At 37.4% G+C, this 26,407-nt stretch overlaps 3 protein-coding genes across 12 annotated transcripts; 1 reads left to right on the top strand and 2 right to left on the bottom strand.

Moving 5' to 3' along the window:
• The first annotated feature begins 107 nt into the window (after positions 1-107).
• On the top strand, positions 108-7,710 carry LOC106663088 (nucleoporin NUP53). Of its 5 annotated transcripts, none has more exons than XM_014387658.2 (6): positions 3,915-4,168; positions 4,222-4,520; positions 4,575-4,680; positions 6,553-6,705; positions 6,769-6,827; positions 6,909-7,003. In XM_014387658.2, exons 1-6 carry the CDS (start codon positions 3,965-3,967, stop codon positions 6,970-6,972), a joined length of 885 nt encoding a protein of 294 aa, XP_014243144.2. In that variant the 5' UTR covers positions 3,915-3,964; the 3' UTR covers positions 6,973-7,003. The 5 variants fall into 5 exon arrangements, with proteins under 5 accessions (XP_014243146.1, XP_014243144.2, XP_024082877.1 ...); XM_024227109.1 differs by lacking the exon at positions 6,909-7,003 and adding an exon at positions 7,027-7,148 and having other exon boundaries at positions 3,917-4,168; XM_014387657.2 differs by lacking the exons at positions 6,769-6,827; positions 6,909-7,003 and adding exons at positions 7,027-7,194; positions 7,622-7,710 and having other exon boundaries at positions 3,920-4,168.
• LOC106663086 (TOG array regulator of axonemal microtubules protein 2-like) lies at positions 1,496-3,887 on the bottom strand. 3 transcript variants are annotated; one of them, XM_024227082.1, is made up of 9 exons: positions 3,324-3,886; positions 3,147-3,255; positions 3,034-3,093; positions 2,884-2,975; positions 2,700-2,818; positions 2,499-2,642; positions 2,233-2,425; positions 2,029-2,177; positions 1,496-1,969 (listed from the first exon to the last, which is right to left on the bottom strand). In XM_024227082.1, exons 1-9 carry the CDS (start codon positions 3,333-3,335, stop codon positions 1,561-1,563), a joined length of 1,287 nt encoding a protein of 428 aa, XP_024082850.1. In that variant the 5' UTR covers positions 3,336-3,886; the 3' UTR covers positions 1,496-1,560. The 3 variants fall into 3 exon arrangements, with proteins under 3 accessions (XP_024082850.1, XP_024082853.1, XP_024082849.1); XM_024227085.1 differs by having other exon boundaries at positions 1,496-1,738; positions 1,805-1,969; positions 2,499-2,818; positions 3,324-3,885; XM_024227081.1 differs by having other exon boundaries at positions 2,499-2,818; positions 3,324-3,887.
• LOC106663084 (nostrin) lies at positions 7,390-26,362 on the bottom strand. Of its 4 annotated transcripts, none has more exons than XM_014387648.2 (12): positions 14,773-15,058; positions 14,254-14,564; positions 13,851-13,936; positions 11,062-11,312; positions 10,838-11,004; positions 10,637-10,771; positions 10,489-10,578; positions 10,263-10,427; positions 8,178-8,330; positions 7,851-8,112; positions 7,638-7,778; positions 7,390-7,579 (listed from the first exon to the last, which is right to left on the bottom strand). In XM_014387648.2, exons 1-12 carry the CDS (start codon positions 15,020-15,022, stop codon positions 7,476-7,478), a joined length of 2,115 nt encoding a protein of 704 aa, XP_014243134.1. In that variant the 5' UTR covers positions 15,023-15,058; the 3' UTR covers positions 7,390-7,475. The 4 variants fall into 4 exon arrangements, with proteins under 4 accessions (XP_014243134.1, XP_014243135.1, XP_014243137.1 ...); XM_014387649.2 differs by lacking the exons at positions 14,254-14,564; positions 14,773-15,058 and adding exons at positions 26,003-26,032; positions 26,208-26,362 and having other exon boundaries at positions 7,393-7,579; XM_024227073.1 differs by lacking the exon at positions 14,773-15,058 and adding an exon at positions 14,623-14,740 and having other exon boundaries at positions 7,394-7,579.
• Between the last annotated feature and the right edge of the window lie 45 nt (positions 26,363-26,407).

Here is a 26,407-nt window from a genome sequence, read left to right on the forward strand (position 1 = left end):
ACTCTTATGAAATAATAAATGACTGCCAATAAATATTAACGTTTTTTTATTCAGTTTGATAATTAATCGTTATTTTCTTTTAATTTACCGTCAGCATGCTCGCGTAACCTCTCCTAATTGTTATCCCGCCTTTTTATTCAGGCTCAGGGACAAGACTCTTCACGTCTCGGGTGGCCCTGTCGGATACGTTTTTTACAATTTTTTTTAAATGTTTGTTTTGTCAATATTTTAAATATTACAATTCCGTTTTAACTGTTTTTTTGTTCGTTGGCGGAGTGAAGAGGAAGAATCGGCCGAAATGGTGAGTGGAACGTACATCGAGAATCTGTTGAGTCGGATTTGGATATCCTCGCTTGTATGGCTTCGACTGATTTTTTGCTGTTTTCATTATTTTCTTGACTTTTATTCGTTTTTAAACTGTTAGTGGAAAAATTCAATGGTAAATTCTTTCCAATTCTACTGGCTTCAAGGGATTCAAGAGTCGACTCTAAAAGATAAGGAGATTCAAGATTTTAACTGCCTAACCTAGAGCTTAAATTATACTGTATATTGTACTAATTAAACTTAAAGATTTATTCAATAAGCAACTACCGTAGAATGGAACTGTATTTGTCTGGCAGTCGAGCGGAGCCAGGTTCACCCAGCGGAAACCTTTATGACTGGTTTCCTCTCTGGTATGGATGACAGATCCAATGGTTATATCCAGTATATGTTACATTTAATTCAATGGTTCCAATAGTATTTACCATAAGGTGTAACGGTCTTTATGACATTGTGTTTAAGTCGTGGGTTTTTTTTTTGCATTGAACTTCTAAGACATTCAGTTCAGCACTTTTTACGCATGTTCAATATAATGTTTCCATAGTAGCTTCTGTTTGATTATCAGTCCTAAAAATTTTAAGGAATTACATGTGTTGATTTTGTACGGAGCGAGTTGCAGGCCAGCTGGTATGTGTGATCTTCCTTCGCCTGCTGATGATCAAACTCTCTAATTACAGGTTGGGTTTCCGAGATTCCCATATACATGAATTTTTCACAAGTGTAAAAAGTGATATCATCTGCGAATTGGCTTACTCTAGTGGTAGGTTGGACTAGTCTATGAAGGGATGCTGTATAAATATTAAATATAATTGTTTGTTAATTGTTGGGGACCAAACTTTGCAGCCATCCAATAGTTTAATCCATACAGTTTATGATCAGATATCCAGCCGATTGAATTATTGAATTCAGTTCAAATCGTTGCGATTTCCTTGTTTAAACCGTCAAACTGGAAATTCTTTTATAATTATATATTTTATGCTAAATTCTGGCTGAAATTTATTCAATGATGTATTAAAAAATAATTGTGTGACTCTTTTGGAACCTGATTGTTAAAGATAATCTTCCAACCTGTTTCCATGATTTCTATAATTCAGCTCTAGTTTTGGTTTGCATTGTTTTCTTTTCTAAATCAGTAGACTTATCTGGGTAAAGAGGATAGAAAATAAATGAAATGTTGAATCGTTGAATAATTTTATTTTTTGAAGGTCCTAGGGTATCGCCGTAAAGTGCCTTCACATTTCACTGGAGCGGGATGTCGCTGGTTTTGAGTATGTCTACGGACTTGAGGAGTTCGACACGGAGGCATATGATGCTCTTCTCGACCCGTTTTATCAGCTGCTGCGGTACGTCGGAGAGCAGCGCTTCCTCGAAGTCGCCCAGCGTTACAAAATTCGACATGAGGTCGCGCCCAACTGACCTTAAATAAAAATGAAAAAATGTATAAATATCGGCATTTTTTAAGTTTGTCGGCAAGATTTTATACCTTACGTCGCCATTCTGGTCGTCGAGGAGGATGCAACCTGTCTCGAGGACGCGCTTGCGCATCTCATGAAGTGCCGGATGACTCAGGAGTGTTTCGTACCCTACGAGCCTGACGAGCGTGCACATTATTTTCGCTGTCGTAAGCCTCACGTGAGGGTTCTTTGACCTAAAATGAAAAAAAAAAAAAATTAATGGAAAGAAAAACTCAGGGGGGAATTTTCGTACCTGGGCCCTTTGGCGTGTATGGCCCGCACTACAACTTGTGGTGGTGTTGATGCGACAATTACGTCAAGCGCCGAAGTCGCATCCTTCCTTACGAACTTCTTCGAGTCGGCCGTCCTTATCAGAAGTAGAACGACGATGTCGTCAAACTCCTTCAAACAGATTTTGTTGATTCGTGTCTTAGGCAGGATTTCTCCTTTATCTTACCGGTCTTGAGACGTGGCTTACTCGGCCGAAGAGCTGTGCTATCGCCTGGCACGCCTGGCGCACTATCTTGACCTTGAGGCTACGCAGCATCTCGCAGAGGTGGCGGTTTACCTGCGGCATAAACGTATACGCGGCGGTCTCATCAACCTTCGCCAGGTGGACCACGTCGATGACGCCTTCACTGATCTCCAATCTTTAAACACACATTTTTAAAACAATATATGCAATAATACTACAAACGCCTTTTTATTTTTATTTTAGCTTACAGATTTGAGCTTTTCAGCTTGACCTTTGTCCTCCGTATGAAGTCGGGCTTGTTGTCGATTTCCCTCGGCTCGATCAGGTCAATGTCGCCTCCGCCTTCGGAAGAGTTGCTGCTCATCCTGCTCTTGCTGTTCCTTATCGAAGGTCTGGAATTGGAAAGATTATTGAGCTTAGGGAAAAGATTTAGCCAGGTAGCACAGTACAGCTTCTCCTCTTGTGTCGTCGGATTGGATCTGGTTTTAAGAGTGGCGCCGAACTGAGGCACACGGTTCTTTTTTGTCGGCAGGAGTGGGAGCGTCTCTACAGTTGAAGAGGACGACCTCTACTGAACGGAAATACAGTTTCTACAATGGCGCGACTAATGTAAATAAAATATAATAAACCTACGGTGAGCTGATTAGGCTTGGGGCGTAGGCTTAACGGGCATTTTATCTTCGGCAGGGCAACTGGAAGCTCGCAATCCGGTGCAAACTGGCTCGCTAAAATAAACAATAAAATGAAGAAAAAAAATTATTTATTTAATTCGCCACTAGTCACGTTTTGCACTCTTCGGCGCCTCTTTGAACTCGATGGGTGGTAGCACACCATCAAAAAATCCTGTGGAAGAAAAATTATTATTTAATTGTAACCTTTTTGTACAGTTATTTTACCTGATCCTTTGCAGGTCGGGCAGACATGTAGTGTGGTACGTGGCTCTTCCTCGATCGGTATGTAGCTGTAGTCACCGTAGCCATTACTATCGCTCTGCATCTTGCACCACTATGCCATAAAAAAATATATATATATCCTTAACTGTTGAATGTTTCAATACATTTATGTCTACTTACATCTCGATCCATGTTTTTGGTTTTTGTTTAATTTATGTTTTAAATGGATGTGTTTTTGTCTTGTTTTTCTTTGTCAATTCGAACGTCCTGCCGTAATCCGTAAATTTCTGAATGTGTGTTTATCTACATGGCCATCTGCCTACGGTGTCACCTAACCACTGTCAGAACTGTAGTTCGGACCACCATCTATTCGCGGAGACGCCAAATCTTGATGTTTCGTTTATAATTTCCCTTTGAAATATGGCTCACAGCCTTTGGGCATCAGCTGATTCTTGGCGCAATTTGTTAGGCCAGCTACGACCGGCTGGATTGGCTTGAGGCGCGGGTTCACGTCGGAACTGCCCTTGTCGCCTTCGACGCGTATGGCGTGCGTTTCCAGGACGGCTTGTCTATTTTTATGTATGTGGTGTGGCAAAAAAAGGTCTTAATATTGGTAAACAAATAAAAATCCGAATGTATTGAGACTCGAATAAACTGTGTAATTTTAAAAAGCTCGGATCTCCAGTTTTATAATTTTAAACACTGGTTTAAACAATTTAAAGTTTTTTTTTGTTTTTAAAAAAATAATATTTCAACTTTTCATGTGTTTAATTATTTCTTTTTTTTTTCTTCTCAGTAAATTATATATTTTAGGGGGGAAAATGTATTATCTCTTAGTTATCGTCTTTGGATATTTTGTCTATGGTTTGTTAGTTGAGGTGAAGGTTTATTTTGAGAGGAAAGCAAACGCGACACCTGTTTACAATTGCTGTGAACATGAAGACAGGCTGCTGAGGAGATATAGGTGGCTTTCGAGCGAGTACCAGCGTCTCGAACAACCCCGGAAGAACGTCTGGGCCGAGACGGTCCGACTAGACAGGCCGTCTCCCACCGGTGTATTAAATGTTGGTCGTTGCAGATGGTCGGTGAGATGAAGTCGCCGGGAGCCAGCGGTCAGTACCTGCCTGGATTCCTGCTCGGCGAGCCAGAGGTGAACCATGAGTTCCTGTCCCGGAGCCAAGCCTCACCTGAGAAGATGAACGTGTCACCGCGCCACGGTGAGAGCCCTCTCCAGATAACGTCGTTCAGGCCGCACTACAACCACGGGAGCAAGATGGTCCTGAACGGGCCCCCAATATCTTCCCTTTTTGATGAGGAGATGAAGGCGAAGAACGCGGAGGTTACAACAGACAGAACAATCGGAGCCACACCCGACAGGTACGACTGTCATGTTTTAATTTAATCAAACCTATATATTACCATATTTTACAGGATGGACACTGTCGGCAACGATGCTGTGGACAGTGAAGGACACTGGATCGTAGTTTATGGCTTTCCACCATCTGCCAGTGCTCATGTTTTGTCTATTTTCTCTCAAGTGCGTATAAAAATCATACAAGCTTTAATTAATACATCAAATTGTATAATTTAGTTAAAATTTAAAAAATTTGTCTTTATTATTAATACTAGATCTTAATCATGTCACCATTGCGGCTTCATGAAGGTTATAATACGGTTACAACCAATTTGCTTTTCAGTCAACTATTTATAATATACGTTATCTCAATGAAAATAATTTATCTTTTGTCTGCATCAACTCCTTGTCTATTTCTCCCAATTAAGTACATAGTATAATTAAACTTTAAACTAAATCCTAAGGTTTCAATTTTAAATAAAATATGACAACCATCTGACCAATCAACCCCATAACTCAAAACTATCATACAATATATGACAGGTTAAAAAAAGTTATAGATTGTTTTAAATAATTTTTTCATCATGCTAGTTTTAATTTTTACATTAAACTGTGTAATTTAGTTTGGAAAAAGAAGACAAATTATCGTCATACACTACAAGTATCACAATTTGAAAATTATGCTACACAGGTTAGAAAAAAAAGTTATTGTTTAGATTTTTATTATTAACATCCATCATGGAAGCTTTAATTATTACATTATATTGTATAATTTACGTAATATTTAAACATTTGGATTAATTATCAATTCCAGATCTTAATCAAGTCACCTTTATGGCTGCGTGAACATTATAATTTGTGTTTCAACCAATTTGCCCTTCTTGCAGTTAGGTATGATGTTTGTTCTCGTTGTCTACTGAACGTTCAGGTTCTGTTGTTTAATTTGCATCTTATATATCGGTCAATTATTATCTGGTCTATTTCAAACACACAAGCCAGGGTTTTTTGTTTCTGGGTAAGTCATGACCAGTTGGACATGCTTTCAAAAACTTTTTTATCCGGGGCAATATTTTTATATTGATATATTATTTATTATTTTTTGGCTTGGTTAGAAGTAGAATTAGCAACTTAGGACAAATTTGAAAAACAAATTGTTTGAAAGTTTTGTAATAATGTATATTATTATAACCTTCATGTTGACCATGATGAATTTATTGTTTATGGCTTAAATACTGATGGCGACTGATTGTATAACTTTGTTAATATAGGTTGAATCAAATCTGAATATATGAATTTAAAAAAAAATTCTTGTGTCTGAAGGACCAATTATTGTTAACAGTGAATATAACCTTCATGTAAGTGCCATGATGACTAATTTATTGACGATGGTTCAATTACAGATGATGATTTATATAACTATGATAATCAATACGTCCTTTTTAGATTTTGTGTGATTTAGTTCAAATTTGTATATATTCATTCTTAAAATAAAATGCGTCTGAAGGACAATTGGTTGGTAACAGTATATATAACCTTCTTGTAAGTGCCATGTATACTAATTATTGACAACACCTTAATTACCGATGATAACTGAATTAATTACAATGAATGATGATCAATATGTCTTTTAGGTTGTGTGTGGCTTAGTTCAATAATTATTCAGAAATTGATTAACGGTCACTAATCACCACACATTAGTTCAATAATTTGAATATGTAATTTTATAAAATGTTAGTGTCTAAAAAGACCGATGGTTAGTAACAGTGAATATAACCTACATGTAAGGCTGGGTTGAATAAATTATTGACGATGGCTTAATTATTGATGACTGTCTATGATGAATGATGATCAATATGTCATTTTAGATTTTGTGTGTTTAGTTAAGGTATGAAAATTTATAAAATTTAGTTGTTCTTAAAGGCCCTGTAGTAGTAACAGTGCTTATTTATAACCTCCCTTTTTAGACACGTGACTTTCCTAGGATCTATTAATGCTGGGATATGTATTATTTAATTGTTAATACTTTAAAAAATTATTTTTATTTGTAATTTTCAGCTTGGGCAGGTGATGGAACACTCATTCCCGACGTCTGGGAACTGGATGTTCCTGAAGTTCGGCAATAGGGGAGACGTTCGGAAGGCGCTGGGTTACAATGAGCGAATCATCAATGGCAACATAATGATCGGTGTTTCCGAACGGAAAAATATAGTAAGTTTTCTTTTTTTCTTTTTGTATTGTATAAGGTCTATATGTTTATAAGGTCTATTCCAGCCGAAAAACTTCTCCAGTTTGGTCTATGTTAGAAATGTGTTTTCAAGAAAGCACCACGGGTATTTTTATATATATTACATATATATATATATTTTTTTTTAATTTCTGTCATTAGGGACTGTTTTAATGTGATTTTTTAGGGGATGTGGAAACCCAAAAATCGGCGCTTACCGCGTGAAGAGCTGGTTTCATTGTTTCAATTAATAAAAAGCCTGTTGTCCATTGTTTCGTTTTATTCAGTTTTTTTTTTTAATTTAGAACCAGATGAGGCTTTCCTGCCCCACGTCGCCAGCATTCAACAACAGCGTCACAGCCCAAGCATTCTCACCTACTTCGCCTAAAATACGCCACCTGAGCCTGTCGAGAAGGGAGATGGCGACGCCGGATCAACCGACACCACAAAAGGACACAAGCGTAGTCGGCAAGGTGATCGATTTCGTTTTAGGATGGTGATTTAAAAGAAAAAAATTAACTTTTTCGTTATGTTAATTATTCTCAACCGTTTTTGTTTGCCTTGTCTTCTCTCTTTTTAAAATCTAAATTAAACCAAATATGACCGAATGAATATTAATAAATTCAAAATTTATAAATCAGGAAAATTGTTAAATAAAAAAAACTTTTTAATTATTAAATTATTTATCTTATGTACAATTTGTGTTTTAAAAATTTGGCTTTGTTGTTGTTGTTTGTTTTTATTTACAATCAGTTTACAATTCTTCAACGTAAGTTGCTGGAAATATTCCGACGGTGCCGTTGAGCTCGCCGAGCCACCAGCCGTCAACCTGCTTGTCATGGATGTTGATTATGTCGCCTGTAAATTATACCAGTTTGAAAACATGATGCCGTTTGACAGGTTTGAACCATTGTACCTGGTGTGAGGTCGAGCTCGTCGTAGAGTTTGGCCTTGTAGTTGTAGAGAGCCTTGCAACGCTGCGGCGTGCATGATGGGACGACTTCTGCTACAACTGCATTCTCGTCGCCCTTTTCGCTTCCTTGGCTTGAAAACTCGTCTAAAAAAATATATCATTTAAAATAAAAATAATAATTGTGTAAAATGTATGTTTTTATTAAATCTGACGTACCGAAATCGCTATCTGTGTGGGTCGCAGTACCATCGGCGGTGCCTCTGTCAATCCAGATGTGCTGCTCTGATGTTGGTTCGGAGGCGGTGTCATGGACCCAAGAGGGCACTTTGAGCGTCGACTGCCTATAACCTTGCCTGTCCCTCGAGATGTGTATGTGCGGAGCGAGTGGGTGGCCAGGTATGGGGGTGCCTTCAATCTCTGCCAGTGCCGACTGCAGTTTGTACCTCGTTGCCTCGAGGAATGCCAGCATCGATTTCATCTGAGGACACAATTGACAACAGTAAATCCTTTCTTCCCCATCCTCTCCACCAAAAAAAATCTCACGTGTTGGAGCTTGTCAGTGACATTATGCTGCGAGTCTTCGCTAGTAAATGTGGGTGTCTGTTTAAAAGCGAGTACGAGGTTCTCAACACCGGCCTTACCTCGCCTTTCTCTCTCTAGGTCGCCTTTGACAAGCTGCAAGAGTTTGATTATCGCCTGAAAAGAAATGAATAAAAATCCTAGATTTATATCATTCGCTCTAATTATTTCCTTTCTATATTATCTTAGCTCACTTATCTCCTCATTTATTGACATCATTTAACACCTTAACCAATTTACTGATGTCATTTAATAACCTCTGGTCATTTACTGATGTAATTAATATCCTCTACTAATTTACTAACGTCATTTAAATTCCATCTGCTAACTTATTAGCATCATTCAATTACATCTTCTAGTTTACTGATGTAATTCAATAACCTCTACTAATTCTCTGACGTCATTTAATAACCGCTCCTAATTCTCTGACGTCATTTAATAACCGCTCCTAATTCTCTGACGTCATTTAATTGCCTCTCTTAATTCGCCGACGTCATTTAATTACCTCTTCTCATTTTGTTAATGCCATAACTGTCCTTATTTTATTTTCGTTTCCCTCCCTATTAATTTTAATCCTTGTTTTTCGTTACAATTGTGAAAATCTTGGAAGTAAAAGAAGAAAGGATCCATAATTTAGTTTTAAAATAAATTTGTAGTTTTTCCTAAAATTTTAAATTTCCATCATTTCTATATTCTTTACCGCTTTCCTTTCCCCCTTTTCTCCAGCCACGGTGAACGGCATTATTGAAACGGAGGGGTGGCTGTGCAAGAAAGATGAGCCCCCTCTCCGACACATTTACTGATGTAATTTATTATCCTCTTCTAATTTACTGACGTCATTTTATTACCTCTCCTAATTTACTTACGTCATTTAATAACCTCTTCTCATTTACTGATGTAATTTAATATCCACTTCTAATTTACTAATATAATTTAATATCCTCTCTTACTTTTCTGACGCCATTTAATTACCTCTCCTGCTTTACTGACGGTATTTAATAATTTCTTCTCATTTACTGATATAATTTAATATCCTCTTATAATTTACTGACGTCATTTAATAACCTCTTCTCATTTACTGATGTAACTTAATATCCTCGTCTATTTTATTGACATCAATTAATTACTTGTCCTAATTTACTGACTTTATTTAATAACCTCTTCTCATTTACTGATGTAACTTAATATCCTCGTCTATTTTATTGACGTCAATTAATTACTTGTCCTAATTTACTGACTTTATTTAATAACCTCTTCTCATTTACTGATGTAATTTATATCCTCTTCTAATTTACTGACGTCATTTAATTACCTCTTAATTCGATGAGTCGTTTAATATCTTCTACTAATCTAGTGACTTACCTTACTTGACTTTAGTGATTTACCTCGACTATTTTATTGACATCATTTAATTATTTTCTCCTAATTTACTGACGTCATTTAATATCATCTCTTAATTTAGTGACGCACTGTAATAACCTCTCCTATTTACTAACGTCATTAGTAGTGATAAAAGGCCGGTTCTGACGCAGTGAATACTGGCGCACTTGATGGGTTCTGGTGGGGGTATGACTCCATGGAGTTTGACGATGTCATGACGTCATTGTTTTTGCCTTATGACGTCACGGAAAGGAGGAACTGGCGCAGGTGACGTCACTTAAAGGAGCTACTGGGAAAAGGTCGGTTCTTGCGCAGGCGCTACTAGCGCAGATGACGTCACGTCGAACATGCAAAACATGTAAGTAGCTCATGTGAAGGTGCTATTGGCCCGCGTGACGTCACGCCTACATGTTCAAACTTATTAGGATTTGCGAGTGATTCATTTCATCTTGTAATTTCTCAGTTCTATTCCAGAAGTGTAAGAGGTCTATCCAATCACTCACTTTTGACATTCACCTATCCCATTCTATAAAATCACTTTTCCACTTAACCTCCTCTCACAATTGACGTCATTGTCTTACATAGACGGTCCTGGTCTTGTCCAATGACCTAATTCACTATCGCTCACCTCATACTCAAAAGTTAATACACGACTCTCTCTGTACAGACCTGCCTCCGCCTATCGCGGTTCATGGCTAGGGTTAGCTGCTCCGGGTAGAAGTCCGGCAGGATCTGTTCGTGGGACGGTTCCGTCGCCACCCTCAAGCACACCACCGCCTGCATGTCCTTCGAAACGTCGATCGCCTCCAGAGGGTCGCTTATCCTTTCTCCTATCTGCGTTACAGAATTTTTAAAATGCAGGTATAAGTACAATTTTTATTTTTTCGAAACAAACCTGAGTTAATTTCGGGGCGGTCTGTTTGAAACATTTGGCGTACAGGTCGGCCAGCGTCCTCAGCCCCTTGAGCCTTTCGTCTTCCATCACCTTTATGAAATTCATTTATATATTTATTTTTAAGTTTAATTTTAAGTTTTTGTACTACCTCGAAACAATGGCTCCCTCGTACGATGGCGGATTCCCATTCGAGCCTCGACCTCTCGGCCCTGAGGCAGAGGTTGTAGTACTCCACATCGGCCTTTTTCACTGTCTCCTCTGCCTTCTTCCTCTTCGACTCAAGCTGTAAATATTTTCTCTTTGATTTCCATCTTTTATTTTATATTTTTATTTTATTTTTTTAACAGACCTTCGTGGTGTCCTTTTCACTGGCGGCTTTTGAAATGTGAAGCGAGCTGCCCGAGATGCGGTTCCTCACGTCGACGCCGTCGCGGAGCTTCTCGTTGTCCCTCGCGCTCACGAAGCTGTGCTTTTTCGCCTTGGCCTCGGCCGCCCTCCACTCTGCCAAATTTTTTGCTAACACGCCCAAAAAGAATTATTTCAAAAAATCAAAATTTCTTTTAAAAAAATTACCACTTTTATCTACGGCGAGTTCGACTGATTTTCTGATCCTGTGCTGTGATTCGGTGAGGCTCCTCAGCGGCTTGACAAGGTTCTCGGTGAGCGAGGCGGCGAAGCTCCTGTGTATCTCGGACTCGTTCTCCATCTCGATCCCGATCCGGTGCCAGGTCGAGTTGACCGTCCCGCTCAGCTCCTTCGTCGCCTTGGCCAATTTGGCCGACAGCCTCGCAAGCAGCTTGGCGTACTGAGCTTCCGCCTCAGACCTGGAAATGGACCCAAATCCATGGACACAAAGAACATTTATTAATTCAAGCTACGACGTCACCCGCTTAGCCCAATCGAGCAATTCGCGACAAATGCCAATAGTTATTCCCAGACATAAGCTTGGTTAAGGAAACAATGATGTCATTATATCCCAGTTCATAATATCCTAAGTCGCTAGCGTCGTTACTCTAGCAGTAATCACTGACGTCTTACTCTAGTCCAAGTCTTAAGGTGGCCATTCACGATCGCTCCAAGCAGTCCAAACGGAGCGTCGCCGTTCCAAAAACCACGTCAATGGCAAAACTGAACTGGCGTGCCCGGCTGTGCCGAATATTCGATCGGTCCAAACTCCATCGCGCCACTCCAAATATCTACAGCGCGACGACGGCATGGCGCGTTCGTGAATGGGAAAACCTGGCGTGGTGGGTAGGGATTTTGGCGCGGTAGCCTGGTCGTGAATGGGAAAACCCTCACTGAGCAAACATCTCCGTCGTACATTCTCAAAAAGTCAAAAACGTTTATTCTTTATTGGTAATGACATCCAATCGAGATTTTATTGTTGAGGTGATTGAATTGTATGAAAGTTTACCATGTTTATGAAAGTGGTGGACAATGATTATATTACCACGATAGAAATAAAAGAAATTCGATCCTCAACCAGTTGGTCGACGTTTTCAAAACAAAGGATACAAATGCAATGAGAGATGCGGTATTGATAACCCCTAACAATGATCAGAAATCGTAGTAGAGAACTTAAGTTCTTTGTAGTTCATCCCTGTAGCGAGAAATCGTAATGTGGTTGCCAACATTTCAAGTAGTGATGATTTCTCTCATGACTGTCTAATCAAGGGGGTAACAAGCTGGAGTAAATATAAATAAGATGTTAATCTTTTTTTTTGTAAGGTTTTGGTTGAAATGAAAAAATAGTGTCACGAGGGGATTCGAATCCACGACATTCGGCTACATACGCCGCTGCGCTAACCACTTGAGCTATCCTGACTTCGATAGTTCGATCCACTCGGGCACCAACTCCCCATCTCAACCTACAACCTTTCGAATTTTTTTCTCTTTTTGCCATTTTTTGGTGTCGGAGAGGATCGAAGTCACGATAGCTTAGAAGTGGTAGAACAGCGGCGTATTTAGCCGAAGGCCATGGATTCAGATCCCGCTCGTGGCACTAGCTTTTCATTTCAACCAAAACCTTACAAAAAAGATTAAATAATTGAAAGAAGTAATTTGGTCAATAGAACACTAAATATAACGAATAAATAAGACGTTTCATCCATCCTTAAATAGTTCCTCCAATCAGCGGGTTCATGGGAAAGATCTTTCATCAAATTGAAGTGGGTATTACGGCTTCTGTTCAGGAGCTTACACCATTTCCTCTTCGATTTTTTGCTTTTAATATGTAAATAAACAGAAGAGTAGCACAAGAGATCGTTATCCATTTTGAGAAGTTAATTCACTGGTTGACGTTCGGAGCGACTGGCTGTGGAGCGGTCGTGAATGCCCCCTCAAATTTCAGGCACTCCAAATGGAGCTGGACGGCTTGGCGCGCTTCCATTTGGAGTGATCGTGAATGGCCACCTTAGGAATCCACTGGCTTCATACCCACCATTATAGTTATCCAATGATATTGCTAAAGTGCAATCAAAATTTCATGACGTCATTACCTTAATCCAATCAAATAATTAACTGTCATTAAGATAGCCCAAATCGATTAATTCCCCAGACGTCATTACTCTATGCCAGCCGACATTCACTGATGTCATAGCCATAATCGAACCTAGGATTCGACGCGGTAGCCGAGTGGTTAGCGTGAGAGACTCTCGGCTCATAGACCCCGCGGTCATGGGTTCGATTCCCACCGTCGCCTCTGGCCTTTTTTTCACGATCTCGCTCCCTCAATATGAATGCACATATAATAATCGTATTCTTGGCTAATATGCATCGATCATAAGGCAACTAAAAAAATAAAGTAACGCTAACGTCAGTCATAAATCAAAGAATTAACTGGCGTTTTTAGAGTAGTCCAAATCAATTAATTCCCGCGCATAATACACTAGACCAACCACGAAATTCACTGAAGTAAATATCAGAAAAGAATTTCTGACGTCATTACCCAGTCTTATAGGTTACCGCTGACGTCATTACTCTAATCCACCCACGAATTCCACTGATGTCATACAATCATCCCATTTTAGTAAATATTCCATTCAATCACCTCACCTCATTTACTGTTGATATTCCCACATTCCATCAAGTCAAAGTCATTTACTGATGTCATTGCAGGTGCCACTTCGTTACCCTTTTTCTTCAATCGGTATCACTCACTCATGCCAAATTATTTACTGGCATCATTCACCTAGCCCATTCTATCGGGTCACCTCTTTCGTTTATTCTGTTCAATCGCCTCATATCCTTGTGTTACGATGTTCGCCTAATTCATTTACTATCATGTTCATATTACAGACAGGCATTTTTTTGCCTAAAACCTATTGGAGTTTTTCTTTTATGCCTTATTTCTGTTTTGTTACCTTTCTTGGAGGATGGAGGCAAGCTCTTTGGAAAAGTCGCCGCCCTGTTTCACGTGACGTCGGAGGTCCTCGAATCCGCTCTGGCCCTGAAACAAACGGGGCAAATATTAAAAATTAAATAAAGGATACGTGTATATATAAAAGAAGAGGGGTACCCGTCCGGCCGTAGGACCTAATTCTAACCACCCCTCGGAAGCATACGTTTTAATTGTAAAAGAAAAGCTTAGAAAGCGTGAAGGAATGCGGTTTTACGTGATTGTTTAATTGGCCGTTTTTTTAGTTTTTTTTTTATCTACGCCGGGCGGTTTCTGAACCGGGTTCAACGTATTGGAGATGAGAAAGAGCGAGGCCGGACGGACCTCAAAACAAAGACACACACGCACGGCGAGGCGGCCGTCGTTACCTGGTGTTGGAAAACTGGCTGTTGGGCAAACCTCCTCTTGATCCTAGACGCCTGGGGTGTGGCCAGCTTCTGGAAGCTCCCCCAGAGCCGTTTCGCCCCCTTTTCCAGTCCCGTCTCGGGCAGGGCGAGGGAGGAGAGCTGTCGTCCCAACGCGGACGTCTTCGATGGCTCGTACTCCGGGAAGTCGGGCTCCGGGGGCGTCGGGCCCCGCAACTCCAGGACGGGGAACGGGAACTCGAACCTGCTCCTCTCCCACTCGGGACGGGACACGGTCGCGTACACGGCAGCAGGCGAGGTGCTCCTCGCCACACCTTCACCACAAAACAGTCAAATCAACTGATGACAACACAACACTAAAGGAAGGCACACCTTGACTAAAAACCCCGCCCGTCGCGTCACCCTCACAGCCAATTAAGGACAAAACAAGTAAGAAGACTAATAATATCAGGTTGATAGACAGTCGGGACTTATCAGCAGATCGGTCGTCTCCGATGTCCGGCCCACTTATCAATTAAGTACCTTCAGAATCGGAATCCTGGTACGTCTCTATTGCAGTTTCCGGGATGGGGTCGTCGTCCGGCTCGAGGTCTTCGGCCTCCTCTAGGAGATGGCCGTCGATATCGGCGAAGCGGACCTCGTCGTCCGAATCGTCGAAAGAGTCCGTCTCTGATGATGACGAGGGGAACCGGACGGACCCGTCGTCCTCGGGGCGGCGCTCAGCCTCGCGGCCGTTCACGAGGACGTTGACGAAGGAAGCGAACCAAGACATGCCGTCGTCGGTCCGGCAGAGGTGTTACTGAAACTGCCGAAGGCCCATGGGGACGGAAATAGACCCGGGGCCCGTTGCCAAACTCTCTCCGCAGGCGTCAAAACGTGCTCGATTTTATTTTTTTCAACCTGGTTCCAATTTTCGAAATTTCTACCCCTCACCTCACCACATATCAAAAACGATCCAGTTTCTCGATATTATGCATCAACAAATATCGATATCCTATGTATCGATATTGCCCATAATTACTCTTTAAATGCATAAATATACATTGACGTCTAAATATCGATATTTATGCATCAACAAATATCGATATCCTACGTATCGATATTGCCTATCTCCTTACCTTGAATGTATAAATTATTAAACGATCGATGTACCAAGCATCGATATTCTAAGACTATATTGTTACATATCGATTTCCAAATTGTTACGGATCGATCTCCAAAGTTCGATACGAATATATATGGAAAGTATAAATTATAAAAGATCTATGAAACAAGTATTGTTAACCTTACTCCTTAACTTCTTGAATATATATTGAAGTCTAAATATCGACATTTATGCATCAATAAACATGGATATCTTATGTTTCGTTATCGTCTATCATTACTCCTTAACTGCGTGAATATATATCAAAGTCTACATATCTAAATTTATGCATCAACAAATATCCTATGTATCGATATTGCCTATCATTACTCCTTAACTTCGGTGAATATATATCGAAGTCTAAATGCCGATATCGTCTACCATTACTTCTTAACTGCGTGAATATATTTCGAAACTAAATATCGATATGTAACAATTTAGAAGACGATATGTACTAATTTAGACGTAGAATATCGATTCTTGGTATATCGATTTTTTTTTGTAATTTATGCATTCTATATGTATTCATATCGAAATTTGTAGATCGGTATGGAACAATTTAGAAGTAGAATATCGTATACTTGTATACTTGTATGTATACTTGTTTCATATATCTTTTATAATTTATACTTTCCATATATATTCGTATCGAACTTTGGAGATCGATCCGTAACAATTTAGAAATCGATGTAACAATATAGTCGTAGAATATCGATGCTTGGTAAATCGATCGTTTAATAATTTATACTTTCAATATATATTCGTATCAAACTTTGAATATCGATATGTAACAATTTAGACGTAGAATATTGATCTTAGTAAATGCATGGTTTGTAATTTCACATAGATGCATATCGATACTTGTGGCATCGATATTTTGCAGTTTAGGTGAAATATCGATGCATATATCAATATTTAGACAAATCGATATTCTTTCCCTCAGGCGTTGGGAAATCGATGCATTGTTTCTTTATACATATGGTATCGACGTTTGACTAATCGATATTTAACCATTTATGGGTAATATATCAATGTTTACCAATATTTACGACGTCAATCTTATATCTACAGATGGAACATGGTTAATGACATTTAAACTATTATATCGACACTGTAGTGTGACGAAAATTTCCGTCGAACCGGCTCGACGACCCGGTTTCATCATCAATTAACCCAAAGGTCCGTCATTCCTCGTCGCGTGAGAGAAAATCACCAGGGGTTCACAACAGGCATGGACAATTCTATTGTTCAGGTTTGCGACATTCTACAATTGACGAATTGGCTGGGACTTAATCGGGACATAGGCGAAGACATCTAGTTTCACCCTCATGTTCCGTCTTTGTACGAAGCCGGTGGGAGCGAGGAGAGAAAAAACCTATCAAACAGGTGCCGTTCAGATAATCCGATATTAATCATCTATATCGTGTTGGACTTCTAATCCCACGGGATCCCGGGGACGTAGGCTTGAATTAGGGGCGTAGGAAGAGGGAGCCCCCGGAGGATGGCCAAATTTGGCCAGGTTCGAAAAATCGGAATGGACGAAAAAAAAAAAAAAAAAAGAACGACGCAAATAATATGCCAATTTGCCCCGACCTTTCCTCATCGCGCCCTAATCCTGTAACGTCCAAACTTAAAATCCATTCACGGGTCCGTGGGGTCCAAAGGTGAGATAACTTTTACGCCTCTCTTTTTTTTCTCTCTCTCTGGCCTACAAATCCCCGGTGACTTTCACCCATGGCAGACTTTCGCGGCGAGGCCGTGCGGACCGCGGACTGTCACGTAAAATCCCAGGCACGACTTTCCGACCGTAAAAAAAGTGAGGAAGGCCGGACCCCGGGCTATCGACGGGGATAACTCTACAAAAGGAAAAACTATATCTGAACCGTGCGACGACCGTTACCGTGATTTACCGTTGCCCTTTTTCCACCACGAGAGTCGTTTTATCCCGTCAACTTTTTTACATAGTTGTAAAATATAAAAAAAAAAAACAACGACGTATCATCCTTTTGTAGCCTTGTACGTCCGTCATCGGCCCCCCTACCGTAATGTATCGCCGCGACCTCGCGTTTTCCCCCCTGCACAACGCCTATTTGAACGTATTATAGAACGGACGGAAGAATTGAGTACCTGGGAGAAGTTTCGACCGTGAAGTTACATCGCTTCCTAACACGTCATGTCCATCCATCCGGCGAAAATCATGGATCCAGGACGGCTTCATAGTTATTCTCATAAATACGTTCATACCAACTAATAATCCATCTGTTTACGACAAATAAGTGTTAAGGAATATCGATAGTTAGCTTTCGATATTCATTATTGGTGAATCATCCGTATTTCACGCTTCCACATTTGTTGAAACAAAATATCGATATTTGGTACTAGTCTAAAATATCGATCTCAAGTATCCATCTATAACCACAATATCGATATTTGGTACTTAGTCTAAAATATCGATCTCTCAAGTATCCATCTATAACCACAATATCGATATTGTGGGTATAACCTCAAAGTATGAATATCATAATAATCGATATTTGGTACTTAGTCTAAAATATCGATGCCCTAAGTATCGATAGTAAAAGATATTCACACATATTACAAGATATCTTACCCCAAATATCGATATTGCGCGTATAAACTCAAAGCATCAATAGACCAAGAATCGATTTTTTGTTCATGAAGTCTAAAATATCGAAAGTGTCGATACAAAACGAAATTCAAGGTGTATAACACAATATCTATATACTGTACTCAATGCATCGATACCGCAAGAATTGATATTTGGTACACAGTCCAAAATATCGATGTCCTAAGGATCGATTGTAAACGATATTTAATAACACAAATCTATAATCCAAATATCGATATTGTGGGTATATACTAAAAGCAAGAATCGACATTTGGTTCATAGTCTACAATATCGATGACCCGAGTATCCAAAACGATATTCCACATATATATAACCAAAATATCGATATTGTGGTATGACCTCAAGGCATGAATACCACAAGAATCGATTTCGTTACATAGACCAAAATATCGATAGAAAACGATATTCACGTATATAAAACATATACAAACATAACCCAAATATCGATATTGTGGGTATAAACTCAAAGTAGGAATATCACACGAATCGATTTTTGGTGTATGGTCTAAAATATCGATAGAAAACGATATTTACATGTATAATACATATACATATAATACTAAAATATCAATATTGTCAGTATAAACTCAAAGCATGAATATTACAAGAATCATATTTGGTACAACTAGTCTAAAATATCGATGTCTCAAGTATCGATAGAAAACGATATTCACATGTATAATACATATTAATATGTAACACAAATATCGAAATTGTGGGTGTATACTCAAATCACTGGTAGCTCAAGAATCGATGTTGGTACTTATAGTCCAAAGTAGTGATATCCCAACTATCGGTACAAAACGATATTCCACATAATACAAGACATGTATAACCCACTTATCGATATTGTAGGTATAGAATCAAATCACCGATAGCACAAGAATCGATTTTGGTATTTACAGTCTAAAATGCCAATGTCCCAAATATAGATACAAAACGACATTTCACATATATAATACAAGATATCTATAATCCAAATATCGATATTGTGGGTATAATCTCAAAGCATCGATAGTACAAGAATCGATACTTCGAACATATAGTCTAAAATATCGATGTCTTTTTATTCGATTTCCCAAGTATCGATAACCATACAAAACAATATTCCACCTATACAAGATAATGCAAATATAGATATTTTGGGTATAAACTCAAAGCATTGATTACACAAGAATCGATCGATATCTTGCACATACAGACTAAAATATCGATGTCACAAGTATCGAACCATCTATATCGTACAGAAAATCATTGAAATAAAATTTTACAAATAATGTATAGCCACTTGAGATATATGAGAGTATCGATTCCTATCTAGATCTCCTATCTAGATCAATTCCTAAGATATCTCTAGTATCAATGCTCGAGTATATTACGGCTATTTTGTTTTTTTCTTCATAAAATAAATACTTTCGATGTGTATCGATATTTTAAAGATTACACATCGATGTAAGAGCGATACTTACGCCATGAAACCTTATTATCGATGTTTTATAGGTTTACCTAGTGTATCGATATATGGCACATCGATGTTTATTGATTCTCAGGATAAATCGATGTAACCGTTCGATATTTTAATCGATGTATCTAACTTATAAAGGCTTTTAAACGGCAACGTACCCCGAGGAAAAAAAAGGATTTCCGCACCGTCCGGGAAACGCAAATCGATTCTCTACCGGGTCAATGGTTTCCACGGGCCGAGATACGCCTCGAAAATAGACCCGCGAGGGGGGAGATGACAACGCGCGGAAGGTCCACGCGTAGATCTTTGGGTCCGCGCGGTATCGCTTGTCCATAAATCGACAGCCTGTCTAGAACAATTTTCGACCGCCTCTAAACACTTGAAACTTATTTCACGTTTTCACAAGTGTTGTTTTTATCTCTCTTGAGCGTTATCGGTTTTTTTTGTCTGTTTGTTGAACCTTTTACGACTAGTCTGTTTTTTGGTCCTTTAATCGAGTTTTCGTGAGCACGTGGAGGGATTTTTATCCCCAGCCGAAATTCTGTTTTCTGTACAAAACGCAGATTTCTCTTTGGTATACCACCTGGCCACCCCGGATTTCGATTTCAATGGAAAGTTGATCACCGGTTGGCACACGGCCGGTCGTCCTTCTCCCATTTCTATTTCTTTTTATTTCTTTCCAAAATAAAGAGCCAAAATTTGCCGAAGAAATTTATGAAATTGAGACGGAAGGGTTTGACGACGACGCATGCAGACCGAAATTCGATCTTAGGTGCTTCTTTTCTTTTTTTTCTTTCCACTCCCTTTTGTTCTTTTCTTTCTCTTTCTCTTTTAGTATCTGGTTTAATTAGATTCAAGGAGAGCCGGCGGCCTTTGCTCGGCGTCCCGTCGGTCACCTGGGGAGAAAACGGGGTCGAAATTTCCCTTTTCACGTCCTCCTCATCTCCACCCGTTTCGTGAAACGGTACGCGAAAAAAATGGAAAGCCGTCCGACGAGGGGAAAACGGGCCCCTGTGTCCTTACCGGCTCTTCTTCGTCGTTTTTTTGACCCCCATGAAAGCACAATATGCCACCTGCTGCGCCATTATTTCCAAAAATACGACGGTAGCAGTGCACGGTAATTAAGTACGGTGGACAGTGTATCAGCATTGTCCATAATACTGGAAATACATCGATTTGTACCTCCAAATAATCGATACATTCGTCAAAGATATCCAACATAATAAACATATGAATATAAATTATGTGGTTTGTAATAACAAGAAAGTATGCTAAAATACCAGAAATCGAACTAACCGAAAAAACATCTAACAAACACATCCATATCTACACACATACGCTACACGATATATAGCCACATAATCGATACATACAAAGGCTAATGATTTTATTTCTAAATAATCTATGTATACAAAGGGTTACCGTTGTATGAAGCCAAATATTCTAAGTACACAAAAGGTTTCGATTCAAAGTCTAAATAATCGATATAAAATCAAAATAATCGATTTGTACAAAAGCTTTTGAAGTTAACATCCAAATAATCGATATGTACAAAGGGTTCGTATGAATCCAAATATTCGATAAACACAAAGGGTTTCGATTCTATGTCCAAATAATCGTTATAGACAAAAGCTATCGATATAATGTCAAAATAATCGATGTAATAAAATATGTCGATATAAAGTCAAAATAATCGATATAGACAAAAGCTATACTGATGAAGTAAAAATAATCTATATAAACAAAAGCTACCGATATAAAGTTACAATAATCGATATGTACAAAAGCTATCGAAAATAAAATAGTCAATGTCAAAATAATCGTTATATACAAAAGTATCGATATAAAGTCAAAATAATCGATATATGCAAAAGCTATTGGCGTAAGTCAAAATAAACGAAATATACAAAAGCTATTAATTTTTATGTCTCCATAATCGATATACAACAGCTATCGATGTAAAGTGAAAATAAGCGATAGTACAAAAGTTATCGATATCACGTCAAAATAAACTATGTACAGATATTTACAAAGACGTGTCAATATATACATCCAAATAAACGATATATACAAAAACGTATCCATATATATCCATAAAACAATTAAAATGAATATTTACGTCCAAAGATGTATACTGATCGATATATTCAAAGGTATACAAAGGTTATTGATTTTACGTCTCAATAATCGATACACACAATTGCTATAGATATCTGCCTACACATTGTCGATATATTCGAAGGGTTGCACATACGGTTAATTAATTGATATATAGATTGTATGTTTAAATAATCGATGTATATATTGAATATCGATATATAAATTAAAACGCCGATATATTAACTATCGAAATCGTGAAATTATTCACTGGTGACAGAAATTTCCAAAATATCGATATATTAACTAATCGAAGTACAAACTCGATATGCAAAGTGTAGCTTGAAAGAATAATATGATAAATCGATAACATAACTATCGATATTAAGACTGTAAACAATCAACTATTGGCTAAATATCGATATCCCCTAAAAAAAAGCCTAAAATATTTATAAAAAACCCCGTCTTGTTCAGTTTTATAAATATTGTTGCACGTATATGCCTTTATTGCTTGTTATTTTTCTTGATTAATGTCAATAAATCATCAGATGCCCTACTCAATAATGATCCTCCCAGGCTGGGAACCGGACGTTTCGGACAATGGGAAGTTGAAAATTTTTCACAATGAGATGATGCTTTGTTTAATTTCTTTTTCTTCTCTCTCCCTCCCTCTATGTATTTGCATGGAAAAACAACTGAACTGATTTTCAAGGTGAAACGTTCGAACCGGATTGTTTCATTTTGATGTCAATACACCAAGAAGTTTAACTTTAATTTTTAAAAAATAGTTCGATTTTCCGTTTTTCCGCCTGGGAAACTCCGTACAGATGAAGCTGTTCCAGGAGGAAAGAACCCCTGCAAATTAAACGATCCGTTGTTGAAACAATTGGGTCGCAACTAATTGCTCATCGCGTACGGCTAGCATAAAACGAAAGATCCACGGTTTAAATTCAGAACGGTTCCAACGGTTTACTGTTCCTCCGGAACCACGACGTGACAGGAATGGTGGAGATAAACAGTGAAAAAGGGCGGACCGGACGTCGCGCGTCTAACAAGAGCCCCACAATAAAAAAATAATCAAATACATCGATTATAAGCCAGCATCCATTGTAGCCATAGACATCGATATCGTAAATGTCGATATATTAAATTTACGTAGATATCTTTAATATTTGAATTGCATAGAGCTCGATATCATGAATGATATATTAGAGTTACAGATATCGGTATCATAAATATCGATGTATTAGATGTACAAAGATATTTTAAATATCTATATATTAGATTAACATCGATATCATTCACAAGCGATATGTATTCAAGACAATCGATACATATAAAAGTTATCGATATATATACTTAATATGCAAAGGTATTGATTGGTAACCAAATTAGTCGATGTATATAAAAAACAATCGATATGTACAACAGATAATCGATATGTAAGTAATACAAAAGCTATCGATTGGTAGTCAAATTAATCCATACATATAAAAAATCTATATGTATCCCAGACAATCATATATACGTAGCATACAAAAGCTATCGATTTGTAGTCAACTTAATCGATACATATAAAAAATCTATATATCCCAGAAAATCAATATATATATATATACGTAATAGACAAAAGCTATCGATTAATAGTCAAATTAATCGATACATATAAAAATTCTATATGTAACCCAGACAATCGATATATACGTAATTTACAAAAGCTATCGATTGGTAGTCAAATTAATCGATGCATATAAAAAACAATCGATATATACGTAACATATAAAAACTATCGAAGTATACATCTAAATAATCGAAATATACGAAACCTACCAATGAGTGGTATCGATATCCTAGGTACAGGGAAACCTTACATTTATTTGTTAAAAATCGATCCGCCAGTTTAGACAAATTATCGATATACTTCAAATCAACAAAAGTATGGAGATTTCTTTTATAAAATGTATATTTATTTTATATTTATTCAGAGATCGTGAGATGCAGTCTGGTGGTTTATTTTATATATCGAGATGAAATATCTATCTGACATTTTTTATATACGTACATTTATTGTATCCGGTTTGTTAAATATTATAACTGATTTTCTTCCTTACTTAGAAACATAGTGCTATTCACAATACATGTGCATTCATAATTTATTTTATAAAATTATTTATGCTAGTAATGGCCTCTTTTTTCAGTTTTTATTAGGCATATGAAAAAACTCACCTGGTGGTCTCTGTCCTTAAAGTGTAGTGTCATTTTATCCATGATTCCAAATTGTGCGTTGACTTTCACTTATTTTCAACACTTAATCATCAAGTGGAAATAAAAACAAAATTACATTCACAATAATAATCCAAAATCAACTCTCAGATTTTTTGCCACGAGATAGTTTATTTTAGACATTTTTTTTTTTTAGTTCGCGGCCGTGTTTTTGAGCTTGACGTCGAACTTGAAACAGGCGTCGCGACGGGCCGACTGTACGAGACTGGAGGGCGGACTGCCGGAGGGTTCCCCGGGTGGGGAAGTGGAAAGTGGGACAGGCGGATAAAAACTAAACGCGCGGCCCCCTTTCCGATCCCCTCCGCCGAAGGCGCGTCCACAAAACCACATATTGTGGACGGAAACGAATCGGAGTTGGAGTAGAAAAAAAAAGGAAAAAATATAACGCATCCACATGTTCTTACAGATTTGATTTTCAGTATTAAGTTTTTTAGGATATCGATATTTTGTATATCATTCTGTATATACATGTATCGCTAATTGCTTTATTATTTCCAATCAAGGTAGCGTTGAAAACCAAACTTATTAATATATTTGTCGAAGGCAACGATGCATAAGTAACGATTATCTGAAGAAACGGCGACGTTGTTTGTAAGCGATGTATAAATAACGATTATCTGGTGAATCGATTTATAGAAGGCATCGATTTTTTTTGTAATCGATGTACAAATAACAATTATCTGAGGAATCGATTTATCGAACTCATCGATGTTTGTAATCGATAACTATTTATTTAAAGAATCGATTTAACGAAGAATCGGTTTGTAATTGATGTATAAATAACAATTATCTCGGGAATCGATTTATCGAACTCATCGATGTTTGTAATCGATTGACAAATAACGATTTATCTAAAGAATCGATTTAACGAAGGAAGCGTTGTTTGCAATCGATGTATAAATAAAGATTACATAAGGAATCGAGTTTTTATTATTGTTATTTGTATTGTATTATTTATGTTTATTTATTTTTTAACTTCAATTTATCAATACTTTGACTGTATTTAACATGTGTATATTTGCTTTTTTTGAGTATATTATAACGATAATTTTGTTTCAATAGTTGAAAACATCGATATTTTAATAGATCGATATTTCAAACTTCAATAGTTTAATATTTCACATTTCGATAGTTTAATATATCGATATTACCTATTCCTAACTAAGTATATCGATAATTACTTTTTTAATATCGTAGGTGCTAATTTGACATATCTAAAGCTCAAGACATCGATAGTAAATATCGATTGTTCAAGGTAGCTATTTTTATAGCTTAATATATCGATATTTCATATTTCGATAATTGAATATATCGATATTTATTATTCATAACTAAAGATAACGATTTATGCTTTTTTTAATATTGTAGGTGCTAAATTGATACATCTATAACTCAAAATATCGATATTAGATATCGACTGTTTAAAGTATCGCAATTTTGATAGCTGAATATATCGATATTTCTTATTCATAACTAAGAACATCGATATATATACATTTTTAATACTGAAGGTATTAATTTGATATATCCAAAGCTCAAGATATCGATCTTAAATGTATATTGTTTAAGATAGAGCTGTTTTGATAGTTAATATATCGACATTTCATATTTCGATAATGGAATATATCGTTATTTGTTATTCATAACTCAAGATAACAATATATGCTTTTTTAGTAGTGAAAGTGCTAAGTTGATGCATCTATAACTCAAAATATCGATATTCAATATCGATTGTTTAAGGTAGCGCTATTTTGATAGTTGTACATATCGATATTTCCTATTTCGATAGTTGAAAACATTGATATATTAATACATCAATAATTCAAACTTCAAGAGTTATATATATCAATATTTCTATTATATTTACTGAATATAAAACAAACTTTGTGCATGCACTGTTGATTCTCATATATCAACATTCCATATTTCCATAATTGAATTATTTTTTATTCATAACTAAAGATATCGATATATTTTTTTTATTGTGTAGGTACTAAATTCATATATCTATAGCTCAAGATATCGATATTAAATATATATAAAAAGACGCAAAAACCCGGATAAATTTAATATATGTAAATTTCTTATAATTTTGTATAGTTGGATTACTCACCGCCAGTCGTAAAGTTGCCGTTCTCTTGAGCTGAAACAAAGACGTTTTAAACGTATATTTAACAGAGAAAATAATACTCTATGGATTGAAATTAGTTTATGGTAAGGAATTATAAAATTAAATGGAAAATGAACAAAACTGAGTAAAACATGTTTTTCCCCGGGTTTATGGAGGGCCCCTTATAAACTAAGTCATTACTAATTACAGTGCTAAGCCTCCGTTTTTTCGGTCCGGGTTCCTCTCGGCCAGGCCCCTTCTTCAGCTTCATCATGTTTCTGATCTTTTTGTTCATTTTTATCATATTTTGACATGTGTTTATACATTTTTTATAGTAAAAAATAAAATAAAATATTAATCGAGGGAAACTTTTCCCAAAATAGCAGTAAGAGGAGGTTCGCCAGGGTT

Source organism: Cimex lectularius, unplaced genomic scaffold, assembly GCF_000648675.2.
Source record: "Cimex lectularius strain Harlan isolate CLEC.00 unplaced genomic scaffold, Clec_2.1 scaffold14, whole genome shotgun sequence".
In the NCBI taxonomy this organism is placed as follows: domain Eukaryota; kingdom Metazoa; phylum Arthropoda; class Insecta; order Hemiptera; family Cimicidae; genus Cimex; species Cimex lectularius.